This window comes from Antechinus flavipes, chromosome 3, assembly GCF_016432865.1.
Source record: "Antechinus flavipes isolate AdamAnt ecotype Samford, QLD, Australia chromosome 3, AdamAnt_v2, whole genome shotgun sequence".
Classification (NCBI taxonomy): Eukaryota; Metazoa; Chordata; class Mammalia; order Dasyuromorphia; family Dasyuridae; genus Antechinus; species Antechinus flavipes.
In genome coordinates, this window is record NC_067400.1 from 117,219,578 (window position 1) to 117,240,122 (window position 20,545).

Genomic DNA, 20,545 nt, shown 5'->3' on the forward strand with positions numbered 1-20,545 from the left:
CCAGGTCAAATAATAAAAAAGTAATTGCTACTTGATGGCAAGATTTAAAATTTAGAGAAAATTCAGCACTGATTTCTCCCCTTATGTTGTAGAAATCATAAAATCAAGTATTTTCATGAGAGAGAATACTTGGATCTGCATTTAAAACTTTTTTGTATAGGATATTGAGAATTGAATATAACTAAAACAATAACCCTTGTTACTTTGGAACATCCATGGGGACAAATATAATTTCATTATAAATTTGTTATAAAGGACTCATTTCAGTTATATTCAATCTAAAATAATTTTAGGTGATCTTTATTTTGAAATATATTTAGTAATATCTTCTTTAACTGAGAAACAAAATAATACATAGATTTTCTAGACAGTTGGAGTTTATTCCTTTAAGTTCATCTATTTTTATTTTGGGGAGGGCAGAGCTTTTGGAATGCAAATCATTCTAGAATTCATCATGTTCTTCCCTATTTTTTGAAATAAAAGTATTATAAGCAAATTTTAATTTTTTTCATGGTAACTCAGTAATTTTTGATGGCGAGTATAAAGAGGACTATTTGAGTTTCCCATTCTATCAATTTGACGCTCTAAAGTACGGACATAAGCTGATTGATTCCCTGTTAAGAGAATAAAGGCAACCCTTGACAATTTTGTAATGATTGGGATCCTGGTAGGTTTGCAGTGACTAAAATTAAGGTGATGTAGTCTTTGTCTGGTAGCCAATCCTCTATGATTGCTTATAAAACATTATACTCAAACTTTTTGTCTTTTTCACCTTTTTCTTGTTCAAAAAACAGAGAAGACTTATGTTCTGTATAGTCTTTGCACAAGAACTAAAAATTATTGCTTTGAAGAACAAGCATATCAAGTTATCTGTGTTTACCTATAACTTATTTGGCATGAGAAGAATTCCTGATAGTGAACTTTCTTGCTGCAGCAACCATCTATGATACAGTTCTTGCAGAAACATATGGAAGAAGTAAGAGTATATTTTACATGTGGACCAAAAAAGGTGTTCATGGACAGTGTTTCTGAACTTCAACACTCTACGTAGACAAAGGGGAATTTTTATTTCCTCAGTATTATGGTACCAGGATATAGACTTATATCTAGCTAGAAAAAAGTGGTTATGTTAGGCATCATGATTCCAGAATATAGTCTCAGAGGAGAATTTATTGGCAATATTGATCTTGTCTTAAGACCTAAGTTTGAAAGTTTGGGAATCAAATCTTCAAAAGCAAGAGTTGTCAAACTTGCCCAAGTCTCACACCTCTCTCAAGTACAACTGGAACTAGATTAAAATGTATTTGAAGCTATTTAACAAAATAAAAATAAAATAAAACCTAGATAATGTTAATCTGTGGTTTTCTAAATCAATATGATTTTAATTGCCTATTTCTATTTAAGTTTTATAGCACTGTTCTAGAAATTTTCCTGAATTGTGTGCCTCAAAAAATTGTTCAGAGAGTTTCTGTGGCAGGAGATTAGAAGCAAGACACAGGAGCAGAGGAGATCTGATTCTAAATACCTCATATAACAATGGAAGTCTGATAGGAAGGGTATTGCCCTTTCAACAGCTGCAGAGTATGTTTGCTTTCTGGGGGTAGGAGTCTAAATCATAAGGGCCATTATGTGTACATAATATAGTTCTCACTGTAATGTCAGAATATTGCCACTTTGTTAACCCCAAGTTTCATTTCTTTCCAAAAGGAACTATTGTGAATCATTTATGTGTTTTCTGTGTCTGTTATGAGTTTTTGTGAATCACTTGAGTGCCAAATACATTTTTTATATTTCCCATTATATTCATGTGACTCCAGTGCCTTCTACACATTTTCTGTATTTGCTATTGAATTCCTTTGAATCTGTTAAGTTTTCAACAATTTCTGTAGTTATACATTTATTACCTTGACTGCTTATATCAGAGTCCTATTAGGCAGCCAGGTGGTACAATGAATAAACACTAGATTTGGAGTCAGGACGACCTGAAATCAAATTCATTGTCAGATGCTTACTAGTTTGTGATTCTAAGCAAGTCACTTAATCTCTGTCTCAGTGTCATCTTCTGTAAAATGGGGATAATATTACCTATTTTCAGAGTTGTCTGGATAAAATTAGAGTTTTTTTGTAAAAAAAAAAATTTGCAAATCTTAAAAATTTTATATAAATATTAATTCTTAGACTCACCTTTGTAGCAACCTAGATTCCAGAATATTTGGTGATTTTCCATAAGTAAGCTCTGAATTGGGACACAATAAATGAAAGGGAGAAAAGGACCCTTTTGGGAACAGACCCAATCCACATGAGTCCATGTTTTTGAGCGTCCCTAGACTTTAGGGTATTTAAGTATTTACATTATTCTAAAAATATAATGATAGGGAGCTTTCTATTAGAGTGTTAAGGACTATTGGTTACTATCAAGATATACCCAGATTTCAGTAGTGTTGTTTTTTTTTAAATTTCAGATGCCTGCATTTTAGCATTTTATGCCTTTTTCTTGACTTTTAGGCTAGCAGCACTCACTTCTTTGGGTTATCAGTGTGCATGCCTTTAGCAACCCTTTTAATTTGCTGTGTACAACTGTTGTGAGCCAGGAAAATAGTAATCAAAGCCATGAGAATTGGGTCTAAAGAGTAAATGAGGACAAAGTAAGGATTTAAGAGAGATCCTTCTGTAGGTAATATTACATGAATTTTAATACATAAACATTTTAACCTTGTTTTGGCTATTCCAGAATTTTTTTTTAAGTCCTACTTTTTGAATTTCAGTTCTTGACTGGTTCTATATAATTGAAATAAACAATACAAAGATAAGTAAGTTATTACTGTTTTTTTAGAATTTAAATAATACAATACTATTCCTAACCACCAAATCATTTCCAAATAGTAAATTCATTTTTATTCAGTGTTATAAGATACTTCAAGTGATATTTTAATTATTTACCTTAAAATATAAAAATGTAAAAACATTCTTTGTGTTTTATCTAATATTATAACAATTAGAGTCATTTCTTTTTAAACTCTACACATAAAAGAAAATCTATTTTGTATCATATTTAAAATTATCTTAATGTCAACCAATTGTTTTATTATATCTTTTTTATTTCTACTTATCTTAATCACTAGGTTTTAACTAAAGAATTTTATGGTCTTCAAGCTTCTTCTGAGAAACGCATTTCTGAACTTCAAGCGCAAAATGCTGATCATCAGGCAAAACTAGAGAATTATGAAAAACTAGAAAAAGAACTTGATGAAATAATAATACAGACTGCAGAAAGTAAGTTTTCCATGACAACCCAAATAAAATAGTAGCATTTCCAAAAGCAATTAAATATTTAGAGTTCAGTAAAATTGTCATTGACTATATTTCTACCCCTGCTTTTTTGACTTCCCCTGAAGCATAATAGATTCTGCTCCAGCCTTTTACCTTTACTCTGTATGTATCTCCCTGTTTTAAATGTGTTTCCTGTAAACAACAGATTGTAGGGTTCTGACTTTTGATCCAGTCTGCTATCCGCCTCCTCTTTATGGGAGAGTTCATCCCATTCACATTTACGGTTAAAATAACCAATTCTGTATTTCCTGCCATCCTAATATCCCCAGATTATACTTTTCTTTTTCTTGCCCTCCTTCCCTTCTTCCCTAGTATTAAACTTACTGGTCCCACTAACGTCGCGCAGCTCTCCCTCTTTAGTATCCCTTCCTCCTCCCTTTGAATCCCTTCCCCTTTCTTGTACCCTTCCCTTATTACTCTTTTTCCTTCTCCCTTTTTCTCTCCCACTTTTTAATGAAGTGAGAGAAGAATCTCTGTAAAACAAATATGTCAATTATTTCCTCTTTGAGCCAACTCTGATGAGAGTAGGATTCACACAATGTTTTTCCCCCTCTCTAAGTTCCCTGATATATGATAGGTTTCCTTTGCCTCATTGTTGCATGTAGTTTCCCTCTTTTTATCTCCCCTCTTCCCTTTTTCTGACACTATCCCTTTTCCATTTCTATTTCCCTTTTTTATGTTATATTAGTAAAATCAAATTATACATATGGTTTTTATGTATATTCACAACAGAAATACAGTTCTCAAGAGTTCCTTTTACCTTTTTCTACTTCTCTTGATTCCTGTTGTTGGAGATCAAATTTTTTGTTTAAGTCTGGTTTTTTCCTTAGAAACAGATGGAATTCCTCTATTAAATGTCCATCTTCTTCCATGGAAAAAAATACTCAGCTTAGCTGGGTAGTTTATTCTTGGCTGCATTCCAAGTTCTTTTGCCTTTCGGAATATCTGATTCCAGGCCCTTCGATCCTTTAATGTTGAGGCAGCCAGATCTTGCGTGACCCTTATTGTGGCATCTCGGTATTTGAACTGTTTTTTCCTGGCTGCTTGTAAAATTTTGTCTTTAGTCTGAAAATTCTGAAGTTTGGCCACAATATTGCTCGGAGTCTTTATTTTAGGGTCTTTTTCAGAAGGTGTTCGATGAATTCTTTCAATGCCTATTTTCCCTTATGGTTCTATTACTTCTGGGCAGTTCTCTTTGATGATTTCCTGTAAAATAGTATCTAGGGTCTTTTTTTCATCATAATTTTCTGGTAGCACGATGATCCTCAGGTTATCTCTCTTAGATCTATTTTCCAGGTCTGTTGTTTTTCCAAGTAAATATTTGACATTTTTTTTCCAATCTTTCATTTTTTGGTTTTGCTTGACTGATTCTTGATGTCTCAATGAATCAATCATTTCTATTGTTCAGTTCTGATTTTTAGTGAGTTATTTTCTTCATTAGCTTTTTTTACTTCTTTTTGTATATGTCCAATTGAGTTCTTTTGCTCTATGGAATTTTTTTCCATTTCACTAATTTTTTTTTTTTTTTTTTTGTGAGTTATTTTCTTTTTCCAATTCGCAAATTCTGTTTCCCTGCACTTCTTGGGAGTTTTTTTACCTTTTCCAATTCACATTTCAGGAAGTTGTTTTCTTTTTCCACTTTATCAAATTTTTCTTTTAGTGAGTTATGTGCCTTTTCTGTGCTCTCTTGCATAACTTCTCTTTCCTTTCTCCATTTCTCTTCTAGCTCTCTTTTAAGGTTTTTAATAGTCTCTTCTAGGAGAGCCTTTTGTATTGGAGACCAACACTTGTCTGGAGACTCTGTGCTATTAGTCGCTTCAGGGTTGAAAAGCTGTTCTCTTTCTGTATAGAAATTATCAATCGTTCTTTTGATTTTTTTACTCATTTTGTTAAAGCCTGTAAGGTCTGCCTTCAGAGTCAGGAGGTTACCAGCTTCCTCTGCAGAGCAGTGAAAGGTGTATGGACAGGTAGCTGTCCTGTGGACGAGCTACAAAAAGCAGGGAGATATTGGAGTGTTCTGGGGAAGAGTTCCCACCCAAAAGTAACTCAGGCCTGCAGGGCTGGGCTGGGAAAGTGCCCTGCAAAGAACCCCGGCTGTGTGAGATAACGACTGCCCTGGGGCTAGACACTTAGCAGTGAGAGTTTCACTGCCCCAAGCCAAACCCTGCCCTGGGACTGTGGGTATTAGCAGCTGAGCAGTGAATGGATTTGCAGGGACTGGAGGTGTCTGCCTGGGAAGCCGCAGTCTGCAGGGGAAGTTCTATTGCCCCAGGCTGAGCCCCCCACTCTGCCGATTAGAAGCTGCCCACGCTGTGCCCCGTGCCCCCGCAAAAGCCCCGAACTGCAGGATGTGGCCGCAGGGCTGCAGTAAAGTCTGCCTGAGTCACTTCCAGGTTTGAGGGGTTACAGCCAGATCTCGTTAGGTTCTGGCGTTTTTTTAGAGGACCCTCTGTTTTAGGCTTTAACTTCTCTGCCAATTTACTGCTTTGTAGTCAAGGCAGAGCAGTTAGCCTATAGCAGAGTCGTCTCTATAACTTCTCTAGCCACAGAGATCACTCCCGCCCCTGGTCTGCTCAGGACGCCAGCCTTTTGCTGCCTGTGCTAGTCTGTTCCTGGCCCCTCAGGACAAACCTTTCCTGGCGAGCTTCCGGATTGACTTCAGCTGGTCAGTCGTAGTGCTTCTAATCTTCATGAATTTAAGCAGTGAAGAGTTATTTTTGAGGCTGGATTTAATAGTTGGTTATGAGGGTAATGAGAGGAGCTTAGAGAGTCGTGTGTGCCTGCTCCACCATCTTCCATTGACTATATTTCTAAACAGTCTATAGTTTTCAATTAATTTATCTGGCCTATTTTTTTTTTTTTAAGAATTTGACTAATCAAAAAATCTTGTTCTTTATAGGAGTTATATCTTTTGCATTTAGCAAATTATTATGAGTCATTGAGATTTTCTTTCTTAAAATTTTTACATGTATTGTAGCCATAATTAGCATTAGGACTAGGCATTGTAGTTTACTACCTTGGGTGATTTTTGATTATTCCTTTTTCTAAATGCATCTATTTTTTTATCTCTAAGCAGTTGAAAAAAAGAGCAGCACTAAGTTTTTCTTCAGCAATGGTTTATTCTTCATTCTGATCTTGAATAAAAACCAGTGTCACTAGCTTTCATTAGCCTTTTACAGATTTTTAATTTTTGAATGCACCTATAAATTTCTTGAGCCTATTTATATTCCTAGCTCTTGTCATCTGTTTGAAGTAATGACTTATATAACTATATTCTCTGCTATGCCAAAAAAAATATTTTTTAAATCCCAAAACTTCTTTTCTTTAGCATCATTCCTTTTTTTTAATTCTGAAATTTGATTAATGAACATTTCAGTTAATTGTTAAATGTTAAGTTTCAGTTAAATCATCTATAACATTCATCTTTTCGCACTTAATGATTTTTGTGATTCATTTTCAGAGTAAAAATTATTTTAATCTGTCCTTATACCATAGTCATTTATATAACTTTAATAATTTTGACAATTGTTTAATGGACCAGTGATCCTATGCATTATTGTTTTGCATCATCTTACTATTAATGTAAATAAGACTTGCAGAATCTCTTGTGGAAACCTTCAATCATTCTTCACAATGACATTTTGATCAAAAATCCAATTTCAATCTTGAGTTACTTGAAAAGTTTGGGGAATGCTATTTAGTTAATTCAACGTAGAATATCCTATATATTTTACTATTCCTCTTTCTGTTACTTCTATCTCTTTGCTTATAAAAACTTTTACAGGGTAGAAACCTGTCTCAAGATAGCCTTCTGTTTTATATCAAAGTATTTGTATAGAAAAATGTATTTTGGCTTTGCCTTTCTGGTGTTTTCTATACTTGTCATTTTTCTGATAAAGAAGATAAAGTATTAAATTTCCCTTGAGTGCAACTTTTATCAGGATGAATCTTATTCTTTTCTATATTCATTTCTGTTCCTCTTTCTTAATGCCAGCAAATAGTTTCTTTTCTGGTTGAGAATAAGGCCCATTTCTTGTGAAGAAGTTACATTTCTTTGAATCAGTTCTTTATTCAAGTCAATAAATGTTTCTTAAGTACCTCTTTTATATAAGGCACAGTGATGAGTATTGGGAAAAACAAAGATTAAAATGAAAAATAGTTCCTGCTCTCTTGAATCTCAAGGCCTATATTTTCATTTCATCCACATGCATTTAAAAATTTATAGCTCAAATTGTACACTATTTCAAAGTCCAATTTTTTTTGTACAGCAAAATAACTGTTTGGACATGTATACATATATTGTATTTAACTTATACTTCAACATATTTAATATGTATTGGTCAACCTGCCATCTGAGGGAAGGGATGGGAGGAAGGAGGGGAAAAGTTGGAACAAAAGGTTTTGCAGTTGTCAATGCTGAAAAAATACCCATGCATATATCTTGTAAATAAAAAGCTATAATATAATTTTAAAAAATTAAAAAAGATATCCCTTCAAATAAAAGAATTTATAGCTCAGCTTATCTTTGAATAGAAAGATTTCCACATATAGTTTCTAATTATATAAAGAATAACATATTTAGTAAAGTATTAGGAATGGTACTTGAACTAGCATGATTAATATGCCATAATGACAATCCTAATGTTATATCTCAAGGACAGTATAATAATCATCAGAACCTCAGTCATTCTGGAAGTGCAGTACTTATTAGCAACAGAGAGTTCTTTTGAACTGATGGTCACTGGTCTCAAATGTTTGAATTATTTACCCTATTTATATAACAGAATAGTTTTCTTAAATAAAGGTAACATATTGGTTGATAACATTGTTTGCAGAAACAATATTTGATTTGCCTTTAGCATTCTTCAATGTTAAATGTAACTACCAGTTAAAGAATATCAAGGAAAACAAATTAAGAATGAAGAGGACACTCAGCTTTGTCAGATCTCAGATTATATCATTTATATTATCAACATTATCAGCAAAAGTCTTCACAACTAGACACAGAATATAAAAGATAAAATAAGCTATTTTATTATGTAAAAAGATATTACATAAACAAAATCAATATAGCTAAAACTAGTCAAAAAGCTACAGATTAGAGAAAATTTGTATTAAAATCTCATAAAAATCTACAATATAGAAAGAACTGACATTTTTATAAAATTAAGAAAAGTCAAACCATCAGCACCACCTTGACCATCATCTTTCCTCATATCCCAATGGATACTGCTCTGGATTCAAAACCCAAGAACTTGGAAATAACATTGCTTTCTCCCCATTTTACTCTGCCGTTATTCTGGAAAACATCTATGGAGATATAGACAAGCATTAATCTTGCTATATATTTGTAGTACTCCAGATGTTTTGTTATAGCCATAGCTACTAAAATTGCAAAAACGGAAGTTCTTGTCACTAAATTTTTTAACACTGTCAGATGGTTAAATATCAGAAACAGGTGTCATTTTATCAGTGAAAATAACATTAAAGAAGAGATTGTTCACTTATATCCCCAGCACTTAACAAAACTACTTACTGTGTGTATAGCACTTAAGAAGTGCTTCCTTCATTCAAATATGCACAACACACAATGCTTACACAATTAAAACAATGTATAGACAACAATAAAAGACAATAAAACTCAATTTGAATACATCTATAACCAATAGAGTACCACACAATCAATCCTTATTAAGCATTGAGAACTGAATTTTCTGGCATTAAAAGCCCTTTATAAAGTCCTATTAAAAATTGACCTTCCCTAGAGCATCATATGTTATATTGTTGTTCAGTTGTTTAGTCATGTCCGGTTCTTCATATGAAGTTTTTTAGCAAAGGTATTGGAATGGAGCCACTTCTTCATTAGATTAAGGCAAATATAGGCTAAGTGACCAGTCTAGGTTCACACAAGTAAAATTTAGACTGTAAATATTTAAAACCGGATTTGAATGCAGGGCTTCTTGATTCCAGGTTCAGCACTCTGATTTACTGAGCTACTCAATGCCCTATATTATACTTAACCCTTTCGTCTAATCTTAAGTCTTCTTAGCCTCTATGCCAATATGTTTTTCTTTTTCTTTTTCTTTTTTTTTTTTTTCGGGGGGGGGGGGGGCAAGGCAATCAGGGTTAAATGACTTTGCTAATTAAGTGTTGAATGTCTGTGGCAGGATTTGAACTCAAGTCCTCCTGACTGCAGGGCTGATATTCTTTTCACTGCTCTAGCTAGCTGCTTTCAGTATGTTTTTTTTTTTTTTTTTAAATTTTTTATTTAATAATTACATTATATTGACACTCATTTCTGTTCCGATTTTTTTCCCCTCCCTCCCTCCACCCCCTCCCCTAGATGGCAAGCAGTCCTTTATATGTTGGATATGTTGCAGTATATCCTAGATACAATATATGTTTGCAGAACCGAACAGTTCTCTTGTTGCGTAGGGAGAATTGGATTCAGAAGGTATAAATAATCCGGGAAGAAAAACAAAAATGCAGATAGTTCACATTCGTTTCCCAGTGTTCTTTCTTTGGGTGTAGCTGCTTTTGTCTGTCATTTTATCAATTGAAACTCAGGTCTCTTTGTCAAAGACATCCACTTCCATCAAAATATGTCCTCATACAATATCGTTGTCGAAGTGTATAATGATCTCCTGGTTCTGCTCATTTCACTTAGCATCAGTTCATGTAGGTCTCTCCAAGCCTCTCTGTATTCATCCTGCTGGTCATTTCTTACAGAACAATAATATTCCATAACATTCATATACCACAATTTACCCAGCCATTCTCCAATTGATGGGCATCCATTCATTTTCCAGTTTCTAGCCACTACAAACAGGGCTGCTACAAACATTTTGGCACATACAGGTCCCTTTCCCTTCTTTAGTATTTCTTTGGGATATAAGCCCAATAGAAACACTGCTGGATCAAAGGATATGCACATTTTGATAATTTTTTGGGCATAATTCCAGATTGCTCTCCAGAATGGTTGGATTCGTTCACAACTCCACCAACAATGCATTAGTGTCCCAGTTTTCCCGCATCCCCTCCAACATTCATCATTATTTTTTCCTGTCATCTTAGCCAATCTGACAGGTGTGTAGTGGTATCTCAGAGTTGTCTTAATTTGCATTTCTCTGATCAATAATGATTTGGAACACTCTTTCATATGAGTGGTAATAGTTTCAATCTCATCCTCTGAAAATTGTCTGTTCATATCCTTTGACCATTTATCAATTGGAGAATGGCTTGATTTCTTATAAATTTGAGTCAGTTCTCTATATATTTTGGAAATGAGGCCTTTATCAGAACCTTTAACTGTGAAAATGTTTTCCCAGTTTGTTGCTTCCCTTCTAATCTTGTTTGCATTAGTTTTATTTGTACAAAGGCTTTTTAATTTGATGTAATCGAAATTTTCTATTCTGTGATCAGTAATGGTCTCTAGTTCATCTTTGGTCACAAATTTCTTTCTCCTCCACAAGTCTGAGAGATAAACTATTCTATGTTCCTCTAATTTATTTATAATCTCGTTCTTTATGCCTAGGTCATAGACCCATTTTGATCTTATCTTGGTATATGGTGTTAAGTGTGGGTCCATGCCTAATTTCTGCCATACTAATTTCCAATTATCCCAGCAGTTTTTATCAAATAATGAATTCTTTTCCCAGAAGTTAGGGGCTTTGGGTTTGTCAAACACTAAATTGCTATAATTGACTATTCTGTCTTGTGAACCTAACCTTTTCCACTGATCCACTAATCTATTTCTTAGCCAATACCAAATGGTTTTGGTGACTGCTGCTTTATAATATAATTTTAGATCAGGTACAGCTAGGCCACCTTCATTTGATTTTTTTTTCATTAATTCCCTTGAGATTCTCGACTTTTTATTGTTCCATATGAATTTTGTTGTTATTTTTTCTAGATCAATAAAATATTTTCTTGGAAGTCTGATTGGTATAGCACTAAATAAATAGATTAGTTTAGGGAGTATTGTCATCTTTATTATGTTCGCTCGGCCGATCCAAGAGCACTTAATATTTTTCCAATTATTTAAGTCTGACTTTATTTGTGTGGAGACTTTTTTATAATTTTGCTCATATAATTCCTGACTTTCCTTTGGTAGATAGATTCCCAAATATTTTATGGTATCAACAGTTATTCTGAATGGAATTTCTCTTTGTATCTCTTGCTGTTGGGTTTTGTTGGTGATGTATAAAAATGCTGAGGATTTATGGGGATTTATTTTGTAGCCAGCTACTTTGCTAAAATTATGAATTATTTCCAATAGCTTTTTGGTAGAATCTCTGGGGTTCTCTAGGTATACCATCATATCATCTGCAAAGAGTGATAGTTTGGTTTCCTCATTGCCTACTCTAATTCCTTTTATATCTTTCTCGACTCTTATTGCCGAGGCTAGTGTTTCTAATACGATATTAAATAATAATGGTGATAGTGGGCAACCTTGCTTCACTCCAGATCTTACTGGGAAAGGTTCCAGTTTTTCCCCATTGCATATGATGCTTACTGATGGTTTTAAATATATGCTCCTGACTATTTTAAGGAAAAGTCCATTTATTCCTATGCTCTCAAGTGTTTTTATTAGGAATGGATGTTGGATTTTATCAAATGCTTTTTCTGCATCTATTGAGATGATCATGTGGTTTTTGTTTGTTTGGTTATTGATATAGTCAATTATGCTAATAGTTTTCCTAATATTGAACCAGCCCTGCATTCCTGGTATAAATCCTACTTGGTCATAGTGTATTATCCTGGTGACAATTTTCTGTAATCTTTTTGCTAATATTTTATTTAAGATTTTAGCATCAATATTCATTAGGGAGATTGGTCTATAATTTTCTTTCTCTGTTTTCAGCCTACCTGGTTTAGGTATCAGTACCATATCTGTGTCATAAAAGGAGTTTGGTAGGACTCCTTCAATCCCTATTTTTTCAAATAGTTTATATAACATTGGAGTTAATTGTTCTTTAAATGTTTGGTAGAATTCACATGTAAATCCATCTGGTCCTGGGGATTTTTTCTTAGGGAGTTGATTGATAGTTTGTTCTATTTCTTTTTCTGAGATGGGACTGTTTAGGATATTTACTTCTTCCTCTGTTAGTTTGGGCAAGCTGTATTTTTGGAGGTATTTTTCTATTTCATTTAAGTTGTCGAATTTATTGGCATTCAGTATGTTTTAAAATAAAAAATTTTCCATCTCTCCGCCCACTCCCAATGAAAATTAATATCTACTCAGGATAGATTTTAATAACAAGCCACTGTTGCCACCTCTCTAGATTCTACTTTGACTTGTCCCCAGCAATGTATTCTCATAGACATTCAGACTCTTTAATAAGGGTTTGATGTCCTAAGATATATAAACACTTACATATATGACTAATAGCTATTCTGTAGTAGATAAAAGTGATTAAAGGTATAAACAAAGAATTCTAAAAAGAATTATCAAGTATCAGCAACCACATTAAAATGCACCAAATAGCAACCAAGAAGTACAAATCAAAATAAGACACATCTCGCAAATTGGCAAAGGTAACAAAAAATGAATGGTAATCAGTATTGGAGGTTCTGTGGGAAGATAGACATACTGACATATTGTTGTTGGATCTCTAAATTAGTAAAGACCATTTTGGAAAGCCATTTAGAATTAAGCAAATAAAACAATATCCTTTGACCCAGAAAATTAATTCCTGACCTTACACACAAGGAAACTCCACATAGACTAAAATATTTATAGCACATTTATAATAGCAAACAATTGTAACAGAATAGGTGTCCATCAATTGGGAATGTCTAATAAATTATATATCAATGTAATGGAAAGTTACTAGGCTGTAAAAAATGATGTGTGTAATAAATAGAGAATCATAGAAAGATCTATATGAACTGATGAAAATAAAGTAAGCAGAAGCTAAGAAAACAGTATATACAATAATTCCAACAATGTACTTGGAAAAAGTAACTGCATATTTAAAAAAAAATCAAAAGTAAATTGTAGAATTATAAAGAAAAAACTAAGAGGAGATATGAAAGGGTGCTTTCATTCTCCTTTGCAGAGATGAGTGGTCCACAAGTATTGCATATTGCAAATATTTTAAAACTTTTTGAGTGTGTTAATAGATTTTGTTCATTTTTTCTCTTCCTTTGTCTTAAAAAATATTATTTGTTATTTTGGATGACATTCTGGAAAGAGTTGGAGGAGAAATAATAGAGAAAACCATCAGGATGATACATAAAACAAAAGCCATCAATAAAAACTTTTTAAAAATCCCAACAACTTCATATCCTGTACCTCTTCTATCTTTATATTCTTCCAACACTTTACTAACTTCAAGTACTCTGTGATCCAGGGACTCTGACATCCTTTGCTATTCCTCAGTTACAATACTACTTCTCCTGATTACAGGAGTTTTCCTTGGCTGTCTCCATGGAATTCTCTTTGTCCTCATTTTTATCTTCTGGCTTAGTTCAAGTTTGAGCTCAAACCCCACCTTTCACAAGAACTTTTTCCCTTCCTCCTTAGTACTGATGTTCCCTATGAGACTACTTCCATTATATACTATATATGCCTTATTTGTACAAAGTTGTTAGTATGTTGTCTATCCCATTAGACTGTGAACTGCTTATGGGCTTTTTTCTTTTTACTTTTACTTTTTTTGTATCCTCAGTGCCTAGCATGTAGTAGGTAAGCATTTAGTGACTAATTGTATATTTGTTTCCTAATGTGTTTAGACTATTTCTCAAACATAGATCATTATCAATAATATAGTAATATACTATAGCCTAATCAGACTCAATCATGCATCTCTCATTTTTCCCTTTTGTGACTTACAACTTCTATTTAGCTACGATTTCTTTTAGTTTTCTAGTCTGACTTATAAATAACAAGATTGTTTAGCTTTACAAGAAAAGTAATTATGTTTAAAATTGATCTTTTTATTCCAATAGATTCATGATAGAAAGTGCCATCCATATCTAGAGAAAAAACTATGAAGTTCATGAATGTGGATCAAAGCATAGCATTTTCTCCTTGTTTGTATTGTTGTTGGTTGGTTGGTTGGTTGGTTTTATTTGGGGAAAGGTTGCTTTTTTTTTCCTCTTGAAGTGATTTTTTTGTTGTTGTACAATGTGAGAAATATGGAAACATGTTTATAAGAATCACACGGTTAATCTATATCATACTGCTTGCTGTCTTGGGGAGGGGTGGGAGGAGAGGGAGAAAAATTTGGTTCACATGATTTTGCAAAGATGACTATTGAAAACTGCCTTTGCATGTATTTAGAAAAATAAAATATTTTTTTAAATGGGTGTTTGTTTCAGAAAGATTCTTTGTTTCATTAAAGGCATTGGATATTTCTCAAATTCATTTCACCCCTTTGTTCCCTACTAATTAAGTCTGGGCCTAGTTCACTTTTCATCCAAAGTGTCTGTTTATGATACTGACTGATGAACCATCTTTATATATATGTTGGTCCATCCAACTATTTGTCATTAATTTAAATAATATACATTCTTCATCTTCTTGGTTTTCCCTTTATGAGTAATTAGGCCAAAAAAATTTTTGAATGATTATAAACCTCATTTAATATAATGTATATTGTTCTGAAATTTGTGATCATCACTACAACCACTGAAAACAGGTACATTCAGAAAATCGTATCATTTTTAAGTAATCTGTCTTCCTGACATCTCAATTTGAGCTCTCTCCTGGTCATCCTTTAAATATCTGTCCTCCTCTACTTTTCCTCAATTTATAAGAGGTTCATTGAACAATTATCTCTTCATGCATCTTTCAGAGATTCTTGTATGATTTTGACTTCTCTGTCACATAAGATGCTTCTTTGAAATCAATAAACAATAAACATAGTGGCTTATATTCCCTGTATCTTTCAATCAATTCTGCGACTTTAAAAGTTTATAGTCTGCTATAGAATATCATTTGGAAAAGCCTTCCTATTCCCTTTATAAATCTTGATCAAGTTTTCTCTCATTACATATGTAGGCTTTTTAGTAGATTTTATAGCAATTGAAAAATAGTTATTTAAGTTATTTGTTGCTAATATTTTCTTGATCATATTTTTTGATAGTAATAATGTCTGTGTTTTTTTCCCAAAATCTTTCCCTTTTTCAGATACTTTGAGAATTAATTTCTCATGCTCCAGCATTGACTTCTCCAGCATACACTTCTAATAAGCATGCTTGGCATGATCCAGCTTCTTTTCCCATATTTGTTGGGTTTTTTTTATAATTTATTTTTTTATAATAACTTTTTATTGACAGAACCCATGCCAGGGTAATTTTTTATAACATTATCCCTTGCACTCACTTCTGTTCCGATTTTTCCCCTCTCTCCCTCCACCCCTTCCCCTAGATGGCAAGCAGTCCTATACATGTTAAATATGTTGCAGTATATCCTAGATACAATATATGTGTGCAGAACCGAACAGTTCTTTTGTTGCACAGGGAGAATTGGATTCAGAAGATATAAATAATCCAGGAAGAAAAACAAAAATGCAAACAGTTTGCATTCATTTCCCAGTGTTCTTTCTTTGGGTATAGCTGCTTCTGTCCATCCTTGATCAATTGAAACTGAGTTAGGTCTCTTTGTCAAAGAAATCCACTTCCATCAGAATACATCCTCATACAGTATCATTGTTGAAGTATATAATGATCTCCTGGTTCTGCTCATTTCACTTAGCATCAGTTCATGTAAGTCTCTCCAAGCCTCTCTGTATTCATCCTGTTGGTCATTCCTTACAGAACAATAATATTCCATAATATTCATATACCACATTTACCCAATCATTCTCCAATTGCCCATATTTGTTTTATGTCATTTTTTTTCCTCCTATAGTACCCAACCATGATAGAGTCCTAATATGGCAAATCCTCTGCCCTTGCAGGAAAAAAAATAGTTTAATCTAGAAATATTAACAGATCATTTTAATTTTTTTAGTGTCCTTATTCTTATGACTAATACATATTTCTTAATTTTCTTTAATGAATTGAGACCTTTTATGTCAATCTGGATTTTCTTAAAATACATTTTTCCAATTTTTCAGCATTAGTAAGTGATTTAAATAAGTCATGTTGGTACTAGTTTATTGCATCCTCTATCTTTTTGGTTTTGTTCTAATTTAGTGTTGATTTTTCTTTTGCTTGCCAACATCATTGTACACTAGACAACAGATTCAGAACTTACTATTTTTATTATAGTATATTATTAGTTGATTTGCATGGTTACTGTTTTGTAATCAGTCATGTCCTGTCAAATTATTTGTTTCATTTTTCATGATATTATTCAATATCCCTCATGTCCATTGACCCAGATTCTCCATTTTAAAGAATATATTTTACATATATTCCACATGAAGTACCTACAGTCTATAAGCTTCTTAGGATTCTTTCATTTCTTATTCCTCAGCCATGTTTTCTAACATTTTTTTCCACTTTCTTTCCCTATGATGAATTTTTGTATTCAATTGCAATACTTTGCATTTAATGCAGTACAAAATATTGAAATATATATTGATTTTACTGGGAGAGACTTGAGACTTCTGCAGTAAAACTTCTTTATCAATCTCAGCCCTCTGCAACAAAGTCCCAGAAACATACAATTATCTACATGGTATTCTTTTTTTAAATGCCAGTTGTAAGCACAGCAGCATGAGATGAACAATTATCCCAGGAAATTATGTTTCTTATTCCCTTTGTACATATAATAAAACCAACTCAATGTCTTATTTATGCTTTTCTAAGGAAAAAGAAAACTTTCATTCAGACTTCCTTTTAACTTCTTAGTCTTATAGTTTCATTTATAATGACAATGTCAAGATTGCTGTGCTTCATTTGCTGCACAATTAAAGTAATGCCTATAGATGATATAGAATCTGTTTGAGTCTTAGCACTCTTCTCTTTTTCCATGATTCTGCAGCTATCAATCCCAAAGGACTTTCCCAGTCCTTAATAGCAGCTATAAGTTTCACAAAAGATCCTGTAACTTATACAGCAATTTATAGTCAGTTTTAACTCAGAAAAAGGAAGACTCAAGGTCTAATGCAGACCATTGAAGGGACAGGAACCTGGGAGAATAGGAAGAAGGAGGAAAAGATAAAACCAAAATCCCATTCCCTAGGGTCTCCATTATTTTTGTTATTAAGTGACAGGTAATCTGCACTTACACAGATAGCACAGATGCCTTCACTTCCCAGCATTTCAAAAAGGTAGCCGAAATACTTGTATTTTATATTTGGTAGGTTCCCAATTGTGCCTAATTGAGTTAACCATTTCTTTTGTAACAAAGTATTTTTGGAGAAATAGAATTAAATAAACGTGATAATAAAAGTTTAGAATATAGAAGTTTTCAGAAAGAGACTTTCAGAAAGGGACAAAAAAAGAAGATCTATGCCATGGCCATGGCTAAATCAGTTTACTGGAAGTGATTCTAATGGAAAAATAGTCCCAAGATTCTCCCCTTCCCCCCTTTTTATGCTTTCATTGAATCATATAATACTGAGCACCATTTTGTATTTTTCCTCATTTCACAGGTTGCCATAACCAAAGAATTAATCATCTAGTGGCCTACCTCTTTGTGGTAAGCCTCTTTTTACCTATCTGGGTTGGTCCTTATAAGGTAGGGAATTATTGCTGAGAATATAGTCAAAACCTATCTAGCCTGGGAGAACCCATCAGCATTTATACTGGGATAGTCTTCTTAAGGTCACTTCCTGGGCATAAGGAAATATTGTTGTAGTACTCGTACATAATATTAGAGAAACCCTACCTTGTCAATATCATCATTCTTGATATAAATAATGTTTTATTCAATAAAAAGTAGTGCCAATGTTTTGTTAAACACAAAATGAAAATTTTTTCATGGAAAATATGTATTTTAAAAGTGCATTATATTAAAAAATTACTTTTGCGACAATAATATTCTTAATAAGTTTTATTAAATGCCCACAATGAGTAAACTTAGGCACTGTGCTAAAGAATGGATTTACAAATACAAAAGTAAGATAGTATCTGCCCTCCGGGAGTTTATATTCTACTAGAGCATAGGCATTTTCATAAATAAGTACAACTTACTACCAAAGACATTAGAAAATCCCTGTTGTAAGAGTAAACTAAGTCTTGAAGAAAGCTGGAGTTGTAAGAGGCAGACGAGAGAAAAGAAAGTATCAATGTGAGAGATTATGTGCAAGAAACAAGGAAACCAATTTGTCTAGAATATACAGTGTGTGAGGGGGAGGAATGTGTAAACAACCTGAAGAGATAGACTAGAACCTGATTCTGAAGGTCTTTCAATGTCAAATAGAGGAGTTCTGTGTTTTTTTGTTTTTTTTTAATTTTCTCTTAGAAGTAAAGGGGAGCCATGAAAGCTTTCTAAACAGGAGATACATGGTTAGATTTGTGCTTTAGAAATCTGACATCTATCAGCATGAACTGAGAAAGGGGAAAGATTAGATTAGAGAGACAAAGGATGAGACCAGTTAATAAACTCTTTCAGTAATCTAGGAGAGGGAGAGGACCTGAAACTGAGTACTTGTGTTGATGGAGAGAAAGATTGTCAAATACCTTTTTTAAAAATTCCTCATATTTCAAATAACCAGAATATTTGTAGTTAACTTGATTTCATCTAAAGTCTTATGTGCCAGGGAATATGATTTTGTGATATAAAAAACTGAAGACTTAGACCGTGATACTACTTTATTTAAGTTTTTAACCTTGATTTTTTTTTTTATGTTTCAATAATAAAATCATGATTCAGAGCAATTAGAAGAAAGGAAAGTCTGAATTAAAAAACATGTATTAGGATCATAGAAATTAAAATTGGAAGGCATCTTAAAAATCAGTCAGACTGAGCACTGCTCCCAGAGAACATTATGTGACCTTGCTCCTCTCTGCCTTGGTTTACACAATTTCCTATATCTAAAATTGACCTCTTTTTTCTTTTCTATTAAATTCCTGCCCATCTTTTAAAAACCATTCAAATTCTACTTCATCCCATGAGACTTATTTGCTAATCCTGTCAATAACAACTTTACTTATCCTTAGAGCTTCACTTTTTTTTTTTTTTTAATTCTCTACTATGCTTTTAACGTTTATTGGAATTATCTGTGTCTTAGATCTTAACTTGTAGTTTCTGGACAGATTTCAAGGGGTCCATGAACTCAGAATGGGAAAAATTTTATATCTGTATTTTTACTAAACTGTAACTGAAATTTAATGTTTCAGTTACAACTTTTTTGAAAATAATATTACTCTTTGAAAGTATCTACAGACTTCACCAGACTACCAAAAGAATCTGACCCTCCCCCCAAAAAAAATCTTACAAATAAGAACTTTTGTCTTAGAGTATATATAAACCATGACTATCAGAGAGTGTCTCAAGTTCCTTATCTCTCCCAGACTTCATATAGTAGGTACTTAAAATAGTATAAGTAGTATGTCATAGTACCAGGTACATATACCAAGTAATTAGTTAAAGTTTTACTGAATAAATTAATTAGAATCAACCTCAAATATATTTTAATATAATTATTAGAGATGCCTATACAATCTCTGCTTAAATACTTCCAAATCTTTTTCATACAAATTGTTGACAAAGTAAACTTTCATCATCCTATATTTGTGCAGTTGATTTTTGAAAGTAAGTATACTTCCATTAAATTCCACTTTCTTGACTCAGTAGTCTAACATGACATGACAATATTTAATTTGTTCATATCCAAGAATTTTGACCTAATTGTGTAGCACAACGCAAAGTCAACCACCATGCTAGGCATATGATAAATGCTATATAAATGCATGCTATTATTATTCATTGAACCCCAGAAATACTTACGGGACACATACAAATTAATAACTAGGGAAAGAGAAAAGTCAGGAAAATGACTTTCAATGACATTAAACTTTCAAATTTAATAGCTAACAAAGTAGTTCCAGATATAATAGTCCTTAGTTAAAGGGCTATAGAAAATACATATTTTGTTTATAATCATTATATTATTTGCAAATGGATTCTGTTAAAGCATATTTTCTCCCTGTGTATGCCATGTATCAGTTGAGGAGATAAATCCATTTTAGCATAAAAAAAGAGACAGGGTAAGATAACAATATGTTGACAAGTTTTATTTGAATCAGAATTCAAACTAACTGAAAATATAAAGGATTTTTAAACTGAATCCATAAATAGTAAAGATTACTC

At 32.9% G+C, this 20,545-nt stretch overlaps 1 protein-coding gene across 2 annotated transcripts in view; it reads left to right on the forward strand.

Moving 5' to 3' along the window:
- Positions 1-20,545, forward strand: part of PIBF1 (progesterone immunomodulatory binding factor 1) — a 294,559-nt gene that overhangs the window by 143,446 nt on the left and 130,568 nt on the right. For both annotated transcript variants that reach the window (XM_051983913.1, XM_051983912.1), the window contains one exon: positions 3,123-3,273. In XM_051983913.1, the coding sequence (XP_051839873.1) occupies positions 3,123-3,273 (151 nt within the window). The remainder of the gene's footprint in view (positions 1-3,122; positions 3,274-20,545) is intronic.